The sequence below is a fragment of the Opisthocomus hoazin genome, chromosome 6 (genome assembly GCF_030867145.1).
Source record: "Opisthocomus hoazin isolate bOpiHoa1 chromosome 6, bOpiHoa1.hap1, whole genome shotgun sequence".
NCBI classification, from domain to species: domain Eukaryota; kingdom Metazoa; phylum Chordata; class Aves; order Opisthocomiformes; family Opisthocomidae; genus Opisthocomus; species Opisthocomus hoazin.
The window spans coordinates 66,527,925-66,549,521 of NC_134419.1; the positions used below are offsets into that span (position 1 = coordinate 66,527,925).

The window sequence follows — 21,597 nt, forward strand, 5'->3', positions numbered from 1 at the left end:
CTTCTGGCAGACCAACTAGAAGCAACATGAAAAACATATTTCTTTTTTACAACAACTTCAATGGAGATAACATGTTAAAGCTTGAATGCCTTTGACCAGATAAGTTTCCAATAAATATTCTTGTATTATTTGTTGAAATATCTGATCCTTATTCAAGATTTCTATGTTTATATTATTGCTTTTTGTTCTGACATTTGATTTCGGATAGAGCCCGTTCAACAAAACATCATCGGTTTACTTAGAAACATTCAGGAAATTTGGCAACGTTTCTATTTGTTCTGTCATCATTCCCAAAGGTGTTGCCTGATACCAAAAGAACCGCAGTCCAAGAGTTCTGCTGGCAGCGGTATCTCCGTAGGTAGGAAGCCCCATCACACACTTCCAGGACAATTCACCTCACACAGTCAAACACCTTGTAACAAAGATAAGTATCTAAAATGGGAAATAGTGAACTGACCTCTGAAGATACCTTTCCCCACTGACTACTGAAAAAGCTATGCCAATTTAGACTAAACACACAGATTTTTCTGAAGCCAAAATTAGATCAATCCTATTCCTAAACATTTTAACACTCTTTTTTTACTGCAAACATGAAGTAATACCCTTATGTGTTGAAGCTTCCAAGTACCACATGTTTCTATGGCAATTCTTAGATTAACTGGTCCTACAGTAATGCATAAAAAAAATTAAAAAAAAAGTCATCATGCAGTGTATAGTCTCCAGGTTATTGATAGGAGCCTGAGCATTGATTCTGGCTAATGAGATATGGGCAAGCTCTTGAGTGTCTACCCTCCGGTATTATAATCTTTTCCTGTTTGTATTATATGGGACTGAACTATTCCTGTTACTCATATCAGAAAGACTCATAAAATACTGAGTACAAAACTGAGTCTCTTTTTTGTCCTTTATGAATACAGCTTTAAATTTCAAATGCAGAACAGAAACACAAGTCTCTAAGCTACAGATCTATCAACGACACATTAGAATGGCTTTTAGGGTGCTATGTAGAATAGGGTCTTCCTTCTCCAGGCTTCCAACAAAAGGGTAACATGACTTGATGCTCCTTGGAGGAAAATGTACAGCATTTTAGGTCATCCTTTTATATCACAAAGAAATAAAAAGATTTTTTTAGCCCTCTTTTGTATTTCCTTCTTCACCTTGCCATAAACATGGGTTATTAACTAATGATACTACTAGCTCCTCTGTACCTACCACCGCTAATCAGAGCATTAGGGCACAGGAGTCAGGTACAGCATAGCAGGCATAGAGTGGTCATGGAAAAAGGCCAAAAGGTAAAAACTTGATCTTTAAGGCCAATATACAAGAAGGAAAAAGACCGAAAACCACCATGGTATTTAAAATACACTGAACTCCTATGAGAAGACGCTCCAATAACAAGGCAACACATTTAGAACAGTAGGAAAGGAAAAATTACTGATGATTAACAGGAGAAGGGAGAAGACCACCAGGTACGGGAGAGTCACCAAAAATTTCTCATAAAGCCTAAAGGACTGAGGAAAGTTAGTAAAGCTATGGTGGTACAAGGTGATGTATCAGAACTTAATTCCATAAAATCCTAAACTCCAAGGAAAAACAGGTCAGATTCAGAGGGAAGCAAGGCAGCTTTTGGAAATAACTTCAGATACAGAGGCTGGACATACAAGGTCTTGGCAAAAACCAAGAATGCAAAAAGGAGGAGGTTAAAAAGGAAGGTAGTGGGTTAACTAGAAGAATCTAGAAGTTACAGTGGGTTAACTAGAAGGATCTAGAAGTTACAGTGGCACTTAGAAATTAAATTTGTCCAATGCAGCAGAAAACATTAACTTCGGGAACAGAACAGAATAGAAATTATAGGGTCTATAGAAAAACACTGCCATATAATTGGAAAACATCCATGAAAACACCACATACATCAAGTAAAGAAAACAGAAGGGACAGTGTTGAGCGCCAAAGGTGACAGACAGATTAAGACGGATGAAACAAGAATTATGCCTCAGATTTAACCACCAACGAGCCACCTGTGACCTTAAAGCAGTTCAATGAACTCAAACATCAGAAAGAAGATTGGAGGAGATCAGTGAAAGTGTGGGTGGACAGAAAGTCAAGACAATACAAAAATATACCATTAAATATTTTGAAATAACTGAAGACAGGATGTAGGACTGCAGTGAAAGGGCAATATATGCTGTGAAGAACACATTTCAAATTCAATTTCTGAAGCAAGCGTTTATTTTCAGTGAAGAGAAGCTGAAGCAGAGCAGTTTAAATGAAACAGAACTCAAAGAGGGAGTTAGGAACAGTAGCAAGTGTAAGCATTGAAGTCAATGGGAAAGGATGATGAAATCAAGCAGCAGAAAGTATTAAGGAGACTTCTAAACCTCAAAGAGACGAAAAAGATTGCAGTAAAGAGTTACAGCTATTTTTAAGCCAGTATATTTGATGCACACCCAAGACAGTTCTTTAATATCTTTACTCTGACATTTTCAGAAAGCACTGAATTTTCAAAATGCATTGCATTCAGTTCCTGAAGGAGAAATTTTTATATACTTATAACTCACTTTTACCTTTTTATCCTTACCATCTTGAAACATTTACAGTTGCTAAAAACTCCTGCTACCAGGAAAAAAAAAAAAAAAAAAAAAAGAACACACGAAAAAACAGGCTTCATACAGCCTCCTCCATACCAGGAAGTCAATGCAAATTGGGAAGGATTTGCTACTAGCACTTAACCTTCACCTTATAGAGTTTATTTTTAAGATTGAGTGGCAAGTTGAAACTCTAGAGTGAAAGAATAAAGGAAAAACTGAGACTGAGCCACAGTTTTCCTTCTCAGATATAATGATTTTATCTTGAATTATGTATTACAGAGCAAGCAAAACAAAAAGAGAAGTTAAAAGCAAAACTTTATTACTAAATTAATTTCTCCTTTCTTGTGCCAGCCTTTCATCTTATACTCAATGTTATATGAATTAAAAGCTCTCTGGAACAGGGAGACAAACCTTATGAAGTCTAATGTTAGTAGTACCTAACACACTATTGATGACACTACTGTCCCGGTTCTGCTCTGAGTGAATCTGTTTTATCACACATGTTCAAAGCAAACTGACACATTATATGAATGCTGTATGTGAAGAACTTACAGCCAAAAGTTCATTTATCAATAGAGCTGAGAAAGAACAGGGACCTGATATCCCAGTCCCATAACAACTGACCTTAAGGCAAGCTCATCTACATTTGTTCACACACAGCTCAAGAAATTTTCTTCTAGTTCTGCATTTATTTCCAGTTATTACTACAGACTCTGACATCACACACACACCCCACTGCCCTATGGCATTAACCCTGAGGCTAAAGAAAAGCTAATCCTGCCTAGATACAAGGATTTCATGCTATAGCTTTGGATTCTTTTTTTTCCCCATCCTCTACCAACTGGTCCATTCAAATAAACAAATGGAAATTAGTCCCAAAGCACATTTTATCCAAGAGAAACCAAGTTAAAATTAGAAGATTCAACTTAAAAAATAAATGAAAATTATTATTAAAGTCATCATTGTATTATAACAACCAAATCAAAGCTACCATCTCACCTGAAGGGGCACCAAAAAAAAGTTATTATAGAGAGGAAAAAGAAATTGAGTTTTAAAAATTGAGATTCCCGAAGCTAAATTGCTGCTGGTAACACTGGAAAAACCTTATCAATCACTTTCTTTGTTACTGTATTTAATCCAAGCTATCTGTATGAAACTTGCAAATTAAGTTAATAGGTGCAGCCAGCCAGCCAGATCACAGACAAGAAAGGAAAACTGCTCATCTGGATTGCAGTTGTTTCTTGGTATTACCCTTGCACACATAAACAGTCTCAGCTTTAACACTCTCCTCAACAGTTTTACATTTTGTGGCCAAGCTGTCGCTGCAAAGGAACCACAAAGCCCAAGAGCATTTTTGAACAAATACTGATTATTAAAACAAATCAGGACTGCTATCAGGTTAGCATGAGTACTTGAAAGGCTCTCTATTCATAGAGTAGTACTACCCTTGAAACTGATTTTATACAGATTAAAGAAATTAACTCGTGACACAACACTGCCATTTGATTCATAAACTCTTTGTGGCAAGAGCCATCTTGTTCTATGGCAGGACAGTGCCTAGCACAGTGTGTTCTTGTACACTATGAATACTACTAGCACCACTAATTACTCAACATGCAATGCACACGTACTCTTAAAGGGCTGCTACCCCAGCAAGCTTTAGCTAAAAAAAACATCATTAACCCATGATGCAAAGTTGAGTTCCAGGCTACTTCTATGCCCTTACTTCCTTCTGAACCAACTCTCTGACCTTCATTACTGCAAACACCTGTACTGTTAGACAACTCCTTTGCTGAAATCCCTTTCTTGACTCAGCCCAGCACTTTCTATTCCTTAAAGTCATGATTCCTTCAAGGAGATGTCGAGGTTGCCATATGATCCCCATAACAGGTGCACCTCAACGCCTCATTATTATTACTACCCTCCTTGGATAGCAAACTACTGTCACGCTTATATAATGGTCTGAGGAATGATACACACCGGAGGCTTGATCTTTAGAAGCTTATAATGCAGTTTAAATTAATGGTGACTGCAGGCACTCAGGTTCATACGAGGTTAAGGTGTTACATGATTTTCACTGGGTGTTTGTCTCATCATCAGATCTCTCTTAGGTCCCACATCATTACCTAACTGCAAAATCGACTTCCTGCCTGCTGTCACAGCCTACACTTTGCCTCCAAGATGTCTGCTAATTGCCCCTTATCCAAGCAGTCGGAACGCCTCTTGCTTTCACGTGAAGAAATACCGCACATTTGGTGGCATATAAACAACACAACTATTAAAATACAATCATACTTCAGGCTGATGAAGCAACCACTTGTGGGAAGAGGAGGATGTGAGATAAGGAAATTCAAGTCTGTCCCACTGATTAAATCTCACTAGATACCAAACGTGTGCAGCGCATTAACATCACACCCTGCTACGACAAACCAGTAGCAGGTCTAGGAACAGCACTGGCCCACAAACGAAAGAAAGCCTTCCAACGTTGCCTTTTTCCACCAACACCTTCCTCAAACAACCACTTCCAAGCTCAGATCTTCCAGGAGGCACCACGTGCCACCACAACACTCATGGCAGACGAAGGCAGCCTCATACCCCCCCTCCAGCTCCCACCATCAGACCTGGGAGCCATGTGGGGGGCAGGAGGGAGCCTACCTGTGATGGAAGCTCGGGGTACCCGGCCAGCCCTGAAAGGAAGGTGCCCCCCTGCCCAGGGAACACCACTCTCTGCCGCGGGGCAGGGGAGGCCTTCCTTGCGGGGGACAGCTGAGAAGAAATGAGGAGAGCAGCACGGCGTCCTTCAGGACAAGCAGCTCAGCAGAGGGTAAAGGATCCCCTTCCCACACAGCCACCCCCCCCGAACGGCTACCAGAGGACGAAGGGGAAAAGCCACTTCCCTCTCCCCCCAACTGCGCGTACGCAGCCTACCCCCAGGGAAGGGCGGGAGGGAAGGACGAGCACTCGCCCGCCCCAGACGCTGCCTCCCAGACCCCAAGGAGAGGCAGAGCGGCGGGGAAGGGGGTGTCCCCCTCCATCTTGGGGCCAGACAACAACTTACCCGCCGGAGGCCTCGGCGCGCTCCTATTGGCTCGCGGCGCCGCCGCTGCGTCACGTGGGGAGGCGAAAGCCCCGCCTCTTCCCCCCACCTCTGCCGGAGACGAACCGATGCGGGGGGGGGGGGGAAGCTGCCGGTACGGCTCGTGCACATGCGCCGGAGGAGGCAGCGGCGCGCGTGCGCTGGCATGGTGGCGGCGGCCGGCGCGCGAGGCGGTTCCGGGAGCGCGGGAAGAGAGGCGGGGGCACGGGGCGAGCGCGCGCACGCGCCGGGTGGAGGAGGAGGAGGGGGAGGAGGCGCCGCCGCCGCCCCGCCCCGCAGGAAACGGTGCCGCCCGGGCCCCGCTCTGCGCCAGGGCGGGGGAGCGAGCGGCAGGGAGACCGGGAGCGAAGCGTCGTCTTCGTCCTCGCTGCCGCTCCGGGACTCCGCGGGGCCGGCCGGGAGCGAGGAACGGGGCAGCCCCCTCCCCTCCGTACATCCGCTCCGTCCCGCCGGGCGGGGTGACCGCTCCCCCGTCCGCGCGGGAGCCGGGATCCCTTCGCCGCCCCCCTGCTCCTCAGGCTCTGTCCTCCGCCCCGCCCGCCGCCGCCCGTCCCGAGGAGGGAGCCTGGCACTTGTTGCTGACGCGATGGTCGCCGGCCCGGCCGAGTAGGCAGGGACCGCCGCGCCCGTCGCGGGAGAGGACCGCTGCGGCGGGGCGTCGAGGGCCCGGCCCCTCCGGGGAAACCTCGGGCTGTCGTTTCCCCTCAGCAGCGCCCGGCGGTGACGGCTTCGCGGGCAGCGTGAGGACTTTCCTCGGCCCTCGTGGGGATCCCGCCCGCCCCGGATGGCCAGGGCGGGCTGAGGGGCCACCGCCAGACGCCCGCCCGGTCGCCTGGAGCCCGGCCTCCCTCGGCGGGAGGAAAAATGTCCTTCTTCAACTTTCGCAAGATCTTCAAGCTGGGCGGTGAGAAGAAGAAGAAGCAATACGAGCACGTCAAGAGGGATTTGAACCCGGAGGAGTTCTGGGAGATCATAGGAGAGCTGGGCGACGGCGCTTTCGGCAAAGTGTTCAAGGTAAGGGCGAGCGGGCGGCGCCGCCCGTAGCTGGCAAGGGGCTGGCAGCGCTGCTCCCGCCTTCGGCGCCGGCGCCGCGGGGTGCCCTGCCCTGAGCACCGGGCTCCCGCCGAAGGCCGTGCCCGCCTGCTGCCCGGCCGGGGGCGTCCCGGGCTCGGCGGGGCGCCGGCCGGGGCTCGGAGCCTGCCAGCCGGCCGCCGCTTCCCCACGCGGGCCGGTGGAACTAAAGATAGAAGAGACCTCTGAGGTCATTGTCCCGCCTGCTGCTCCACCCTGGCCGCTGCTGGGTCGCTCGCCGCTCCTGCGCTTTGGGCTTGTGGGGCTTGGGTACAGTGTGGCTCCTGGTCTTACAAAACCTGCGTTTTATTAGGTGTGAAGTTCATAACTTTTTTTTTTTAATTTTGTTTTTTAAAGTTTCTGTACGGAAGGAAGCCCATGAACAGTAAAACTGACTCGTGTGCCTCGCGCAGTTTATAGGGCCAAGCTCCCATTGCTTTTAATGGGCATTTTCCTATCTTGTTCCATGTGGAACTGAATTTAATAGTTGTGTTTATCTTCGCTTTCTTTAGGTTTCTGAATAGCTGTGCTGGATCTCCTAACTTCTCTCGATTGTTCGGTCTTTAAATCATTAAGTATACTGGTACAAGTAGTGTTTTGAAGGATGCTTATCTAGAATTTATTAAGAAGAGTACAATGACGTAGATATAACGCTGCTAGTGTTTGACAAGACTAGCTTTCAGGCAACTCTGTAGCTGCTTTTCCCCTTTCTGAGTGGGCATTAATGCTCCACTTTTGGCTTAGGGATAGTGTGGAAGAAACATCATGGAGGATAAGCATGAGAGAGTTGGGGAACTGACATGAGTTGAGGCTCTGGAGCGGGTTCATGAGACTAGAAAAAATAGTATGAGAATAGCACTTACAGTGTTTCTGAGAGCTAATTCAGGTCAAGAAACATTTATATTTAGAGCACTGCGTTTGACTTTATGAAGTCTGGGTACTCATGAAACCTGTACTATTTTTGGTAGAAACTATTTTAGATTTTACTGTGCTGTGATGTTACCTGTTTGTAAATTTGAGCAAAAGTGCCACAGTTAGTTCAGAAAGCTAGGTGTTCCCCCCCGGAATTTGTCAATGTTTTATTTTAAGAGCATCTAGTTTATTTTAATGTTGATGTAATATGTAGTCTAGATAGTGGTTCTCAGGTATGTCAGTGTGGAAGATGAGAGGGTTTTTTGACTAAAATGACTGGGAAATATGTCTGCAGTTGCTATATCATAAAGCCTGGTGACTATAAAAACATAATGTCTCTAACAGCATTTGCAATTTAAGTTCTTCTTTAAACTTGATAATGGAGTTTTGATTCCCTTTTCATGACTATGATGCTCTGTCCCGTAGAGATTACTAGGAAGCCTCAAAGGTACAATACTAAATGTGTTTTCCTCCTCCCCCACGTGCATTTCCCCTCTTGTTCTCAAATCTCTAATCGCTTCTTATTTATCTGTAGGCGTGTCTGTATTGGCAGTAGTCTATAGGAAGGGGTCTGAGAACTGCCAAATTCTGCATTTCAGTGTACTTTGTGTAGAAGAGAGTTTTTTCCAGTTGGATACGATTTTTCACTTTTTTATTTCTGATTGTGAAATGACAGTATTAACTGTTGAAATTGATTTTTTCAAAGTTAAATCCTATTTTAAAGATTGTAGTAGTCAGAATTACACATGCAGTTACACTGGTAAACTTGTTGAATGTAGCATATGTGAAAATTAACAGGTACCAGTATTCTTGGAAAAAAATTCCTGTTTTAAAAAACAAAAAGTCTCCTAGTGCATGTGTTCAGCAACATTCATTTTGTTTCCATCTCGTTTGACAACAGGGATTGCACACAGATACTAACTATGCTTGTGTTCCTGTGTCTGAGCATGCTTGGCAAGAAACTGTTTCAAAAGCAAGGGTGTGTTAGGTTGTTCTTTCTTGGATACACACCTCTAATAAGAAACTGCAAGAGTAGCCATAGCCATTCAATACCTTCTCAAATTTTGGAATCAAAGCTATGAACTAGAACAGAACTGTCAACGTTGGAAGACTTAGTCTTTAAGTCATGTAAGTGTGGGGGGTTTTCGAGTTTTAATTTTTTGTGTGGTGGGTTCTTTTGTTTTGTTATTCACAAAAAAATACCCAACACCCTAGTGTCAGTTACATTTGCCTTTGTTTAAGATCCTAGGAGTCAGTGTGCGACAGGGTTTTGGCAGATATATGATAAAATGGAATTGTCACTTAAATAAGGCTTTATGTACTTTGGACTTCTAATAAAACATAGGTTATATTGGTTACATGCTATGATTACCCACAGAGAAGTATTTGGTTCAGTTGTGTAACTCATCTTCTGGATAAAGTATCAAATATTTAAATAACAGCCAAAAGCAACTCTTAAATGATTCTGACAGTATTATGAAGTCTAGCTGATTAAATTATTTACATAAAAAATGCTATGTCTAGTGATAACTAGACATGTATGTGATTCAAACTTGTGATTCATTCACCTTCTTCCCAATCAAGTACAAGGGTCTTGCTTATTTTTTTAATGACTTAGCCAAATTACTAGAAGAGCTTATTTCCTTTGAAGCTGTTTGTTCTAGTTTTCTAAAGCTTTCTTAGCTCTGACAATTCATACATTTGTATTCACTAACTTCTAAGTAATGTTTAGAAATACTCTTAAGCACTTCGGCTGCTGTTGCAAGTCTCTGGTGTGCTCAGAGGAGCTATGTAACTGCAGACAGCTGATGGCAAAGGTTTGTGGTTGTGTAGGACTTTTCATTCTAGCCCTTTTCAGTCTCTTCAAAGAGACCACTTTTAGGCTGTTTTCTTTTCTTTTTGTTCTTAGCTAATGAATAATGGTGTCGTTTTCCATCCTTTTTCAACTTACAGACCCTTACAGTACTTCAGTATCAGGTGATGGGGTGATGGCCCTTATAAAGAGAACTTTGAGCGTGCTGATGATAGACTTTTTTCCAGCCTTTGTAAATTGCCTTTCATGGATTATTTAGAATTACTGAATGGGCTGCTAGGGTTCTGAAAGCCACTGAAGAAGCATAATATAAGCACTGGGGGCTGATTTCAACTTAGAAATTTGGCGGTTAGATCTCAAACTACTCTTTTTTAAAATTTTTTTCTTTTTTTTTTAATTAATTTTAAAGAGAAAGAGATTGAGAGATTGAAACTGCTGGCTTTGAGAAGGTGAAAAGAGATTGAGAGATTGAAACTGCTGGCTTTGAGAAGGTGAAGTCCCCTGAAAAAATTGTAGGATTGTAGTGTTAATTGTAATCAGTTTGCTTTAGAAATGAGTTACTATTATATCATGTTACTCTATTGTGTGTTACATTGCCCGATTGTATCAAATGTCAGTTCAGTGAAGGTAGTAAACATTGCTTTAAGGTAAATCAGTATAAGTAAGTGTTATGCTGCAATTGTTTAAGTGACAGTGTGAAGACTTTCATCAGCTTTAAGCTGCTTTCTGAATTCCCAGAAGTTAAAGTTCAGGTGGTGTGAAAACAGACCTTTAAAATTCCTAATGTGTTCTGTGGCTCTTTCTTGCTGAAGTCTCTGTCTGAGAATCTTTATCATACAGATGCACACAACTAATTAAAATGCAGATATCTTACTAAGTTAACTTTTTGAATGAAATAAAATGCTGAGACTATATTTCAGTAAAATTTGCCAGCCTTTTCTGGTAGTAAGAACATTGTGCGCTAATATAAGAACACTTATATAGCAGAAGGGCATTTTCTTAGTGTTTAGTTTGTGTCATCTCTGAGCCCTTCACTAGAGGATGCTTCTCCAAGAAATTTGTAATCTTTTGGCCGTCATTATCGTAATTATGGGTACAAATACACAAATTTTAAGTCTTCTGTAGAAATAGATTCTGTAGTGGTAGAATATATGTGGCAGCATACTATGTAAGATATAGGGTATCTATATATGGTACATTTACATAAAGAGAATATATAGTGCATATATATTTTAATAAAAATTGACAAATTATTATTAGAGAATCCTTTGCATTTGTCTGGTTTTGAATTGCATTCATGCTTCTTAGTTTGAATTGGAATATTCTGCCCATTTATGGTATCTCATTTATTACCATGAATCTAAGATGTTGGAAGCATTGTGTATACAAGATTCTCGTAGGAATCTGGAAGATTAAATATTTGTTTTCCAACTCTCGGCAATTAACTAGTGCTTGGTTAAAAGCCTATTCTGCTTTCTCTTTAGGTTCAAAGAAGAAATGTTGTGGAAGCTGATAGCCATAATCATGGTGAACAGCATTACCCAAATGCATTATCTTCTGAAAACTACAACTACATTAAGGATTCATATATACTTATATTTGCAAGAGTGGCTGATACGAAGTCATCTCTGGCTAACGATAGCAGACTTTTGATAATAGTGTTTACTGAAGTCCAATAAACTAATGATGTTGCTTCATTTAAGTTAAGCTTTTGTTTCTGTATTTAAAGACTCTTACCTGTACCTGTATGACTTACAGGAGAGCTTGGTTTTGCTTTAGTGTCTTCCACAGCAGGTAGAAACAAATAGAATTTTAAAACAGTGATTTAATAAGACTGTACCAATTATATAATTTAATGATAGTGCGGCCTTAAGTCCTTTTAATGCTAAAATATGAACTGACAATTGGTGGCTGCTTAGAAGTACTTTTTGCGTACCACTAACATCATAACTTATCTTCTAATCCTAGAAAATACTTTAATTAGTCTGACCTGAAAACAAAATCAGGGCAGAGCAAGGAGAATTTGTATTTCCCAGTGTCTGTGGCCTTACAGCATGTTGTTCTGAATAATTCCTACAGTTGGATATTGCAACTTGAAGTTATCTTAGTGATACAAATGTATCATGCTGCTTGCTAGGTCGGGTATCTTTTACATCTGTAACTTAACACTCATAGGAATAGATTTTCACCACTCAATATCTAACCTAAAGCATGGATATGCTGTTGTTTTGACTGCTCTTTATCTTTTGACTTACCTTGTGTCATTAGCTCCCTGAATTTTTCAGAAAAATGTTAGAGCTGTTGAAACTCACAGACCTTCCTATATAAGAGAGAGAGTTCCATGTGGAAGGATATTGCTTGAGATTGTATGAAATCCTGTATGTTTAGTACTAGTTGGAAGATAAATTAACTTTTGAAAATTTCCAGTCAAATACTGTGTTTCATGAACCTGAAGTTCAATGTGTGACTCCGCCATAAGCTTAGACCTGGAACGAAAAAGCAGGTGAAAATGTCCTAAATTGAATTTTAATAAGTAAGAATGAATCAATGCAGAATTCTTGGCAATTTTTATTAGAATTGTTTGCTATGCTTGATACATTGTGTTCTAATCTATTTTCATTCATAATTGACTATAAATTGACCTCTGATTAAACTGGAGCAGTAAAATAGTACAGTTGTCCTCAGGAGATCTGAATTAATAACATTCACTTAAATGCCATGTTGCTTTGTTTAGCTATAGAGGCATTAGTACATAGAGGGGAGAGTTGATTTACTCTCAGGAGACGAATGTATAAGATGGCAATGTTAAATTTTAAATATTTAGTCTAAGTAAAATAGAACTAAAACTTTACCTAAAGCTTGCTAAGAAGAGTCATCTCTGTAAGAGTAGCCTGAGCTGCTATATATGGTCTAGATGAAAAATGATGCGTGACCATTCATAGCAGGCAAACAATTTTAGTCTTGCTGATCAGCTTAGTGAATTGCTCTATAATGTTATCTTTATTTTCACACTATTGCAGTTTTAGCATGTTGAAGATAACAGATAAGGAAAAGGCGCTATCACTGTTTTAAACCCTGGGAAATATGTCAAGGGGAAAGGTTTACAGAGCTCTTTACACCTATTGTCACTCTATGGGTAGTGCAAGAAAGTCATCTGTAGATTGTAAACTAAGATAATTTTCTTGTTTTAAATGGCTCTTTGCAGGAGGTAATATCTCCTTTCTACTTCATCTCTAGCAAAGAAATATTCTAAAGAAGTAAGAAGTATAGCACGTGTTTCGTGTCTCACTTTTTGGATGTCTTTAAGTCACTTGGCTTAAAATCAGCATCACAATACTTATGAGTAATGTATTGTCTGTGTTGCATTCAGAATTAAAACTGCAGACAAGTTGGTGGAGGATAAATATAGAATGTTCATAATCACTCCTTGGTATGGCAATGATCTCCAAGGTGCGAGCACATTTATATAAACTGTTTAAAACTTTAAATAGGAAATCGTTATTTGATTTTATCTAAGTTTATATAAATTCCTATTTTTCGTGTCATCTGATATTTCATGTTTCTTAGCTATTTATGTAAGTTCTTGGACTGTGGGTTTCTTGTCTGGAGAGTGCAGCTTTGGATTTCAGGCATAAGCTAAGTGTAACTGCTTAATGTTGTCAAATAGACTGCAGAATGAAGCTTCTTTAAGCTGTTCTAACTTGGTGAAATAATTCTTCATATCTAAGTCAGATGCAGTCTATTTAATTAAATAATTCTGATATAGGAGCTAAAAAAAATGTTGCAGTACTGGTTTGTTTTCAACAGGTTTTGTAGACAAATTGGTTACACCTTTTGAGCTTAATCTTTGGCAGGGAAATAGTTCTCCAGTAATACAATCCTCCAAGCAGTAATAGATGCTGTTGTTGCAGAACAGTAGTACCCAAGTTTCTTTTGGTGGTGACCCAAATTCTAGTTTTGACCACCCCATAACCAATATTGAAGAAATAATATACATTGATTTCATATTTGCAAATTACACAATCTCCAGTCTGGGTTTGTGTTTTTTTTCGTTTTTTTTTTTTTTTTTTAAATGAATACAGTTATGAATGGGCCTTGCATATTTCATGGGCCATCACCCACACTTTCAGAATCTTGTAACATTATAAACATTATTCTCCTTCAATGACAGTTGTGTCTGTGTAAAGGAGGCAGCATGTAATTAAACTCTCTGGTTTGAGATCTTAAACGCATTCCTTGAGACCCTGGTGCCTGAAGTGTCATTTATGAATACTTTTTTGGTATTTGCTTCTTTGTAGCTCCCCCAATAAGCTTTAATTATATTCCAATTATACACGGAATTGATGGATTCATATTGTCTCACGTCCTTTGCCTATTGTCTTACTTTACAGTAGCTGCTAAATTACTCAAATACAATGCTTCTGCTCTCTTTTCATTTGATACTGTTTGGATTGTTCCAGTTTTCAAAGTTTGGTGATGAAGAGCCATGAAATTTGCAGTTAGAAAACAAAGCAGACTCAATTAATAGCACAGAGTAAAAAAATGAATTATGTCTTATAATTTTTCTCCAAACCCATGTAAAATACCTATTGTAACTCCCGCTATCTAATTAATTATTAATGGCTTTATGATACGGTTACAGTATGGAATGCTTGAAAGAAATTTTAACTGTCAAATATGCTTCAAATATGTCATGTGGAGGCACTTTTTTTCCACTCAGAAATGGGAAAGAATCTTTTTAGAGAGAAAGGAGATGTAGTACTTGCAGAATATGTTTGAAGGATGTCAGGTAATAAAAATTGTCTAAGTAATATTCAATAAAAGCTGGTAGGCTACCTCAAACCACTCTGCAATGGCATTTATACTTCAACAAAAAATTTAAGGCTTTACTGTAAATGTTAATTTTCCATTGGCATTTCAAATTTTCTGTTGAATATGCTCTACATTCATAATAGAAACCAACTAAAGCACATGCAGCAGAAGATTTACCTAAAGCAAAAAATTCACAGTAAAATAGTAATTTAAGATTATTTGTATATTCAATGCACTTACTTTAAACTATCATATTTGGTTTTGGGAGGGCAATGTTTCTTAAAGCAGTTCTAAATGTATGTAAAAGCAAGTTACAATATTAAAATTACAGATTTTTCTTTTTTATTTTTACCCTTCAGGATTAAGACCAGTTTGCAGTATTCTGCGGGATTGCATGAGTTGATATAGAGAGGTTAACGTAAAACAGCTAAGCATGTAAGATGATTTGGAAGCTAAGCAAATGACAAACTTTTTCCCCTTTACATAGCCATGTTAGTATTTTTGAGCCATTTTCTATTTATTTAATTACCTATAGTCTAGAGCAAGTAATGGCTGAAGCATAGATCCATGCTTGAATCAAGTTCCACCCAAAATCTGACTTTAAGAAGGTTCTGATTACCTGAAGCATGTTATTCTATGATATGATTTTTAATATTTACTGGTTTTTCTATGGATAAGAACATGAAGAAATGAAAAAGTACGATCATACCACAATAACCAAATCAATTTATTGACTAGCATTTACAATTTGTTAAATGTCTCCTTACTACAGAGGATTAAGTGACCGTTACCTTAAAGTATCAGTCTTAAAAATTAATCTGTTGGTTGTAGTTTCAGAAAATCTGAAACTGAAGGAGACCATTACAAATAGAGGGACTTTATTACTTTCAGAAAGAATTTTTCTAAAGTTGCATTAGTACAGTTATTCAAAATCAGTGGATGAGAAGAGAGTGGAAGGGCAACTGTACAGTCTGTTGGGAACCATTACCCTAGAACTAAAGTTGTGCCTACATCAAAATTGTTTTACTTAGTATGAAAGCAATGGTGAATCCCCATGCTAAGGCAGAGCAGTTTTTTAATCCATCTAGCTTGATAATGAATTGGAGAAGACTGTGCCTTTACTTTCTTCATATTTCATTGAACAGCATTTTAGAGCTGCCTGAAATTTTCTTGTTTAAGGAGGACTTTAAGGAACTGGGTTTTGTCTCTAGAAATGTTTAGTCATAACCATGATTCAGAAAACAGTGTTCTGAGGGAAGTTATCGTAACTTTGTTAATGATACAGTAATCACTTGGCAAGACTTTTGCACTGAAATTTATTCTTTCTTTATCTTGTAGATAATGGTTCCTCTGACACTTTCTGCTGTAAAACCACAGCTTTTCTCTAGCACTTGTCTACATTTCACATTATAGAAGATGACTTTTCACTTTTATTTTTAAGCAGTAGTTTACCAGGAAAAGAGTTAATACTTTGTAGTCAGGAGGCAGTAAAACCTTAATGGAGATATGTCAGTTGAGTGCTTCAGCAAGAATTGGTGTTGCAGTAAACCCTCATCTCCTTCACAGCCTTTGTCTCAATCAGGCTTTACTCAATTCATATGCTGCCTTTTTTTAATTTTTAATCTCAGTCATGCTCCTGCCCCACCTTCAGCTTTTCCTGTTTGAAGAGGCCCAACCTTTTTAGTCTTTTTTTTTTTTTTTATAAGACAACTGCTTGACCCTTTAATGATTTTAATTGTCTTTCACTCATTCTCTTACTTGCTCAACTTCTGCAGATGCCACAAGTCTTTCACTTCACCACTCGGGCAAACTGTTCTGTTTTTCAGTGCTGGATAGTCATAGGTCAGAACCATAGGTCTGTGCACCTGCATTACACTGAAAACTGTGAGCTGTGATCATTGCTGGGAAGTACGGTCAGAAGAGTTTGAACAGGAATTATCCCCCAAATGAACTCGAATCATTCCAGTAATGCAGAGAAACAGGTGCTATTAGAGTTAAGCCAAGCTTGTTTTTGCTCTTTCACCCTTTCTGACTAGTTTTTACTACTAGTGAAGATGCACTAACCAAGTTTATAAGTAACATGAAAGAAAGAAGCACTGTCTGCTTTTTCATCTCTCTGGGGTGGGAAATCTGAAAGCTTAAGGATCACCATATAAACAAGAATACTGTCAAGTGTTTCCTATTGATTGACAGGGATAGCTGGGGTACCTGAAAATGACTCCGGCTGTAGCAAGAACTTTAAGCTGTCTCTTAGCAGCAAACTTAGATGTTCTCATCAGCTTAATAACCCTAGAAGTTTTTTGTTAATTAGTGTTACACTTAAATAAAAATGAACAAACAAACCACACACCTCCCCTAGCATTTAAAAGTGAAATATAGAAATGACCTAATGTACAGACTTGTTAACTCTCCTATTTGTGATGTCTATTTCAATGTTTATTGATGCTGCTGTAATTTCTTAGTCTTTAGTGGCCCATTGTGGGACCTCACCTTTGAGCCAGTGCAATATGAAGCAGATTCTTTTGAAGCTCTGAAAAGCACTAGAACAGTATGGAACTGTGGTACTGAGTGGAACAGTCAATAACACATCTTCTCAAAGTGGTGCATTTCAGTAGCTTTAGTAAGTACAGGAGCGACTTTTGAATAATGAATGGCTGGGTCTTTACCCTAACTTTTCCACAACAGTTGCCAACGATGCATGTCAACGCAGCCAGAGTTCTGGCAGTGTATTCCCATTCCCACCTCCTTCATTGTGACAGGTCTGGTGCTTGCCAGCCCTGTGATGATCAATTCAAGAAACTAAACCACCCAAAAGCTGATTGTACATGTAATCTTCTTGGCTCCCCAGACCAGCTCACGGGAGGGCCAGACAAGTGACAGTGTTGATGTAAGGGAAAAATGACAGGACAGTGTCAGTTGGCTTAAATAGCTATAAAAGGGAAGCATGAAGGTGGCGTATCAATACTCTGAAGTTAAGATGTGTCAGTTGAATGCTTTTTGTCAGGACAAAAGAAAAAAATAGGTGTACTTCTGTTATATGAATCATCTGCTCTTAGCAATGGTACTGATAAAATGGCAGTTTTGCTAAACGCTGCTGTTGGTACTGTTATCAGCTGGTAGTTCTGCCCCTTTGCATTACTGACATCCAAGCTAGGATAATTTTGTTGTGTAGACATATCTTTAACTGGAAATTTACTAAAAGCCTGTGTTCCCAGTTTTGTTTCAGGCGGTGATTATTTTCTCTACATTAGGTATGCTACATAACTGCTAGGAAAGAATGAAAATCTTGTAAGACTTCTTATTTGGCATTAAATTTACCTGTATGAGGAAAGTACAGGAAATGAATTGAATTTCAGAGTAAACAGAGTGTTTTGAAGCAAGAAATGGTTTAAATAATTTTCCAAAAGGAATAAAATCTGCATTCCCTGTCACTGTACAAATACACAAGAAAAGATAGCCCTCTGCTTCAAAAAGCTTTCAGCCTAATAAAAGAATAAAAAAATAAACATGAAAGAAAAGGAGGAGTAGGAGAAAGGGGGAAGTTTGGCAAAGAGAAAACTACTTAATCTCTAACAACTATGCTGATGCATCCTCATTGCTGTCAGTTTTTGGGGACGTGGGCAAAATAAAGCTTTCATAATTCCATTAAAAGTAACATTGCCACAGTATTAAGAGGCAAGAACAGTACTTCCTCTTGAACATCTTGTGTGTTTAACTGTTTGTGGTGTTTAATTTTATGATGCTACTCAGCAGTTCTGTTGGAGGAAGAACATTGTTCTTACATTGCATGAAAATCTTTCATGATAGAAGTTCGTAAGTTCATTATCTGCAAAAGTCTGAGTAAAGCAGTTGTTTTCCCGCTGCATATTTTGTGCATCAAGCTCTGTAAACAGAGTTGTAGTATTTTATCTTGATTTGTTTATACGTACTTGTTTGTAATAATTTTATTAAGTAACGCAATTATTGTTATGGCCATTTTTACTTACCACTAGCATATTGGGTAAATCCTGAATGAATTACACTAATTAGTAAAATGGCAAGCAGCAAGTGCAAAAATCATCAGAATTTGAAAAATATTATCAGCATGCTTCTAAATTAAAATTTCTTTTGAAATCAGCTGATAAATAATAGGATTAGCATTCATGTAGTTTCTCAGAGTAGTTAGTTTTCTTAATTTAGTTGTTTAAATCCACCAATTATTAAAAAAACCAACAAACCAAACAGTTAATCTGAAACGCAACATCAGAAGCAACATGTTCCACTGCCGTGCTGGATATGAAGTTTACTTACAGAACCCAAGACACTATTTTTGTGGCACTTGAATAGCCAATTTTCAAGGAATACCAAATGTTTATTCAGATGACACTTTCTCATGTCTTGAGATTTCATACCTGAAGCACAAAGATAGCTAGGTCATTATAAACTGTCTGTGAAGCAACCTTTCCAGCTTGTATGTCAGAAGAATTCACATTGTTTTTGTGAGATGGCATGTAGCTTTAGGATCATTACTTAAGACTCAGAAGAAAACTACTGGAAAGTCACAGACTGTATAACCATTAAATAGCATGCATCATCATAGTGAATTTTGTAATTAATAAAGTTCATTGTAGAATTGACTTGAAAATAACTTATTTACATTAAAGAGAGCCAAAAGACACTGGCTTAACTTACTGATTTCTTTTTTTGTTGTTGCTGTCTTTGCAGTTGGTTTCTGTTAAATTGTTTTAAAGGTATGTACATAAGGAAGCAATAACTTCCCTCTAGGATTCTAAATTTCCCATTCTTTTTAAAATGCATTGATATCATAAAGAGAATATGAATTTGCTTCTGTAACAATTTTGCTTAAAAAAACAGGTGATGATGTACAGCTTTTTATGAAAGCTGTCAAAAGCTACTCTACTTCCTCTTTTCTTACTTCAGAAATAGGGGAAGTTTCATCTCAACAGAATATATGCTTTGATAGTTTTGCAAGAGCTGTTGCCAGTTTTAATGTGGTATTGATGTAGTCACGTTTCATTTCCCGCTGTTACAACTGTGTCTTTTTGTAAAATACTGAATCTTAAACTGCCTATGTAGTTTATATTTTTCCCTTAAAATATATGAAGTATACTTTATTTATTGTTCATTTTAACAAGACAAAGAATAAAATGGGGTGACAATGCTTCATCTTGTTTTATTTAATCTTTCCTCTCTGTCTATTTAGCTGTGCTCATTGCAAGTCTTCGATATGGTTCACATTGCAGTATCAAACTATACAGAACCTTTTCCCAAACTGCCCATATTTTTGAGCTAGTAAGATGTATACACCTTAAATGACAGTTAAGTTACATCTGTTATGTCCCATCATCTGCAATAAATATATAAAATAAATTGTCTTACCTACAGGTCCTCATATGCCTTCCTTCTGCTATATGAAATGTAGAGCTTTTAATATTTTTTACTTTTTTGACAGCAAGTTTTTTTTAACTTAATGACTGTGCCACATTTCATTTCTATGACTATATGGTTTCCCTAGTAACATGTCAGAAAGCCTTTGTTGAAGGGTTCTTAAAGTCTAAAGAAATTGTGATTTTTCTTTTTTTATTTTGTTGAGTTATTCATTTCCAGTTTGGAAAGACAGAATTTTCTACACTCAGGTCAGATACACTTTTTTTTGTTGTTTTGTTACACATGCATAGCTGTGCTGGGTCAGTAAACAGCTGTAGCCATCTTACATCTGATCTAGCTGAAGGCTCTGGACAGAGGAGATCCCAATTTTGTTTTGTAACCTAACTCCAAGAAACAGAGTAGAAGGGAACTGTGCTTTGGCCTAGCCACTTTATTTAAAAAATAAAAAAGTATTCTAGGTTGATATGTGTACATCTGTGAATGTACACTATGTAGTCTGTAAAGTGTTAGTAAATAAAATGACTTAGTGCTACATGAAGCCAAAACACTCTGTGGTACATCTGTTTGCAGAAAGCTACAGTTAGCTTTTACAACTCTGAATGTCTCCCTGGGTGGGAAAAGATGTTAGCAGGAGTAACACTGGCTCTCTGAGCTCCAGTGTTATTGAGAGAAATCTCAAGTGAACTAAAGCATTTTTACAGATGTTAAATGACCAGAAGCAAGATTATAACATAGCATCCTCCCAGGTAAAGGAACTGGAGGTTTCTTAAGTCCTGTGTTCAAACAAATCATAAAATTATCAAGAGCAAATAATGAAATTCTCAGCTGTCAACCTGGCAGCGTGATACTTATCTGAAAAAACAATGGTCTGGAGAGAGCTTCAACCCTGGCTTGTTGGTTGTCTTAAAAGTAATTCTAGTGAACAGCTAGAATTAGCAGTTGTTGTTTGATTAAAAATTATTTCTTGATATAATTGTTTCTTGGAAGCATTATTAATTTCTGTCATCTGGAATAAAGGTGTGGAATTTCTGGAATAAAGACTTAATTTTAAGATGTAGGGACTAAAATAAACTTGTAAATTAATAAGTAGTAAACATCATGGGGTTTTTTTCTGATGATGCAAGACTGAATAAGTAACTTTAGGATATCTGTAATCCAAGATGAACATACACTGGGCTACGATCTTTCCTGGGAAGTTGTCAGTCAGTTTGGGGCTGACATTGTCTGCTGCTGGACAGAGTGGAGAAAACCTCTGCTGGCAACTGTTATGTCCTCTGCAGATGAAAGATACTGGCAAAGCAGCTTAGCACTGCAGGGATAAATCTTAATTTGTCACACCTCCGCCTTCGCAAGTATACGCGTTTATTGTAATGCAGAATTGTGTCTTTTAATGCTGCTTTTGCAAGTAGTATGTACACTTATTATAACTGAATTTAGGAAAAATATAGTCCTGTGCACTTATACCTCTGACAGCACTTAATGCTTTATTTACGAATGTTTTCCCAGTGTTGTCAGCTGGTTTTCCCTGTTGCTTTTATGTGAGCTATCATGCAGCAAGACAAGGGAAAATAATAATGTGCTGTTATAAAACAGCATAGCGTATTTTGGAGATTTTCTTGCCAATGTTTAGCAATTTTAATTTTGTTCTTATTCTGATTTTTAAACGGATTTGCTTAAATAAGAAGAATGATGTTAAAATCCAATATAATCTCCTCTGTTTCCATTATTTTGCACATTATTAGCCAGTTCAGCCCTGGTACTTTTCAAATACGCGTATAAACATTCCTTCTGATTTCAGTGACACAATGAATGAATCAGGATGGTAACTCTGCTTAGCTAGTGTGCAAGAGACCACAGAATTAATGAAAATGCCTAAAGTTAAACATAAAAATTATATTCCATACCACTGCCCAAAA

General features: G+C 38.9%; 2 protein-coding genes across 6 annotated transcripts in view; one reads left to right on the plus strand and one right to left on the minus strand.

Moving 5' to 3' along the window:
• STN1 (STN1 subunit of CST complex) overlaps window positions 1–5,769 on the minus strand; it is a 47,125-nt gene extending 41,356 nt beyond the window's left edge. The window contains exon 1 of one of the 3 annotated variants that reach the window (XM_075423682.1): window positions 5,647–5,769. The gene's annotated coding sequence lies outside the window, so the exon portion shown is untranslated. Of the gene's footprint in view, window positions 1–5,243; window positions 5,314–5,516; window positions 5,579–5,646 lie in introns of those variants that run through there. The other 2 variants (XM_075423685.1, XM_075423683.1) reach the window with 2 other exon arrangements.
• Window positions 5,770–5,935: 166 nt separating this feature from the next.
• Window positions 5,936–21,597, plus strand: part of SLK (STE20 like kinase) — a 50,635-nt gene continuing 34,973 nt past the window's right edge. For all 3 annotated transcript variants that reach the window (XM_075423681.1, XM_075423678.1, XM_075423680.1), the window contains exon 1: window positions 5,936–6,699. In XM_075423681.1, the coding sequence (XP_075279796.1) occupies window positions 6,550–6,699 (150 nt within the window). In that variant the 5' untranslated portion in view covers window positions 5,936–6,549. The remainder of the gene's footprint in view (window positions 6,700–21,597) is intronic.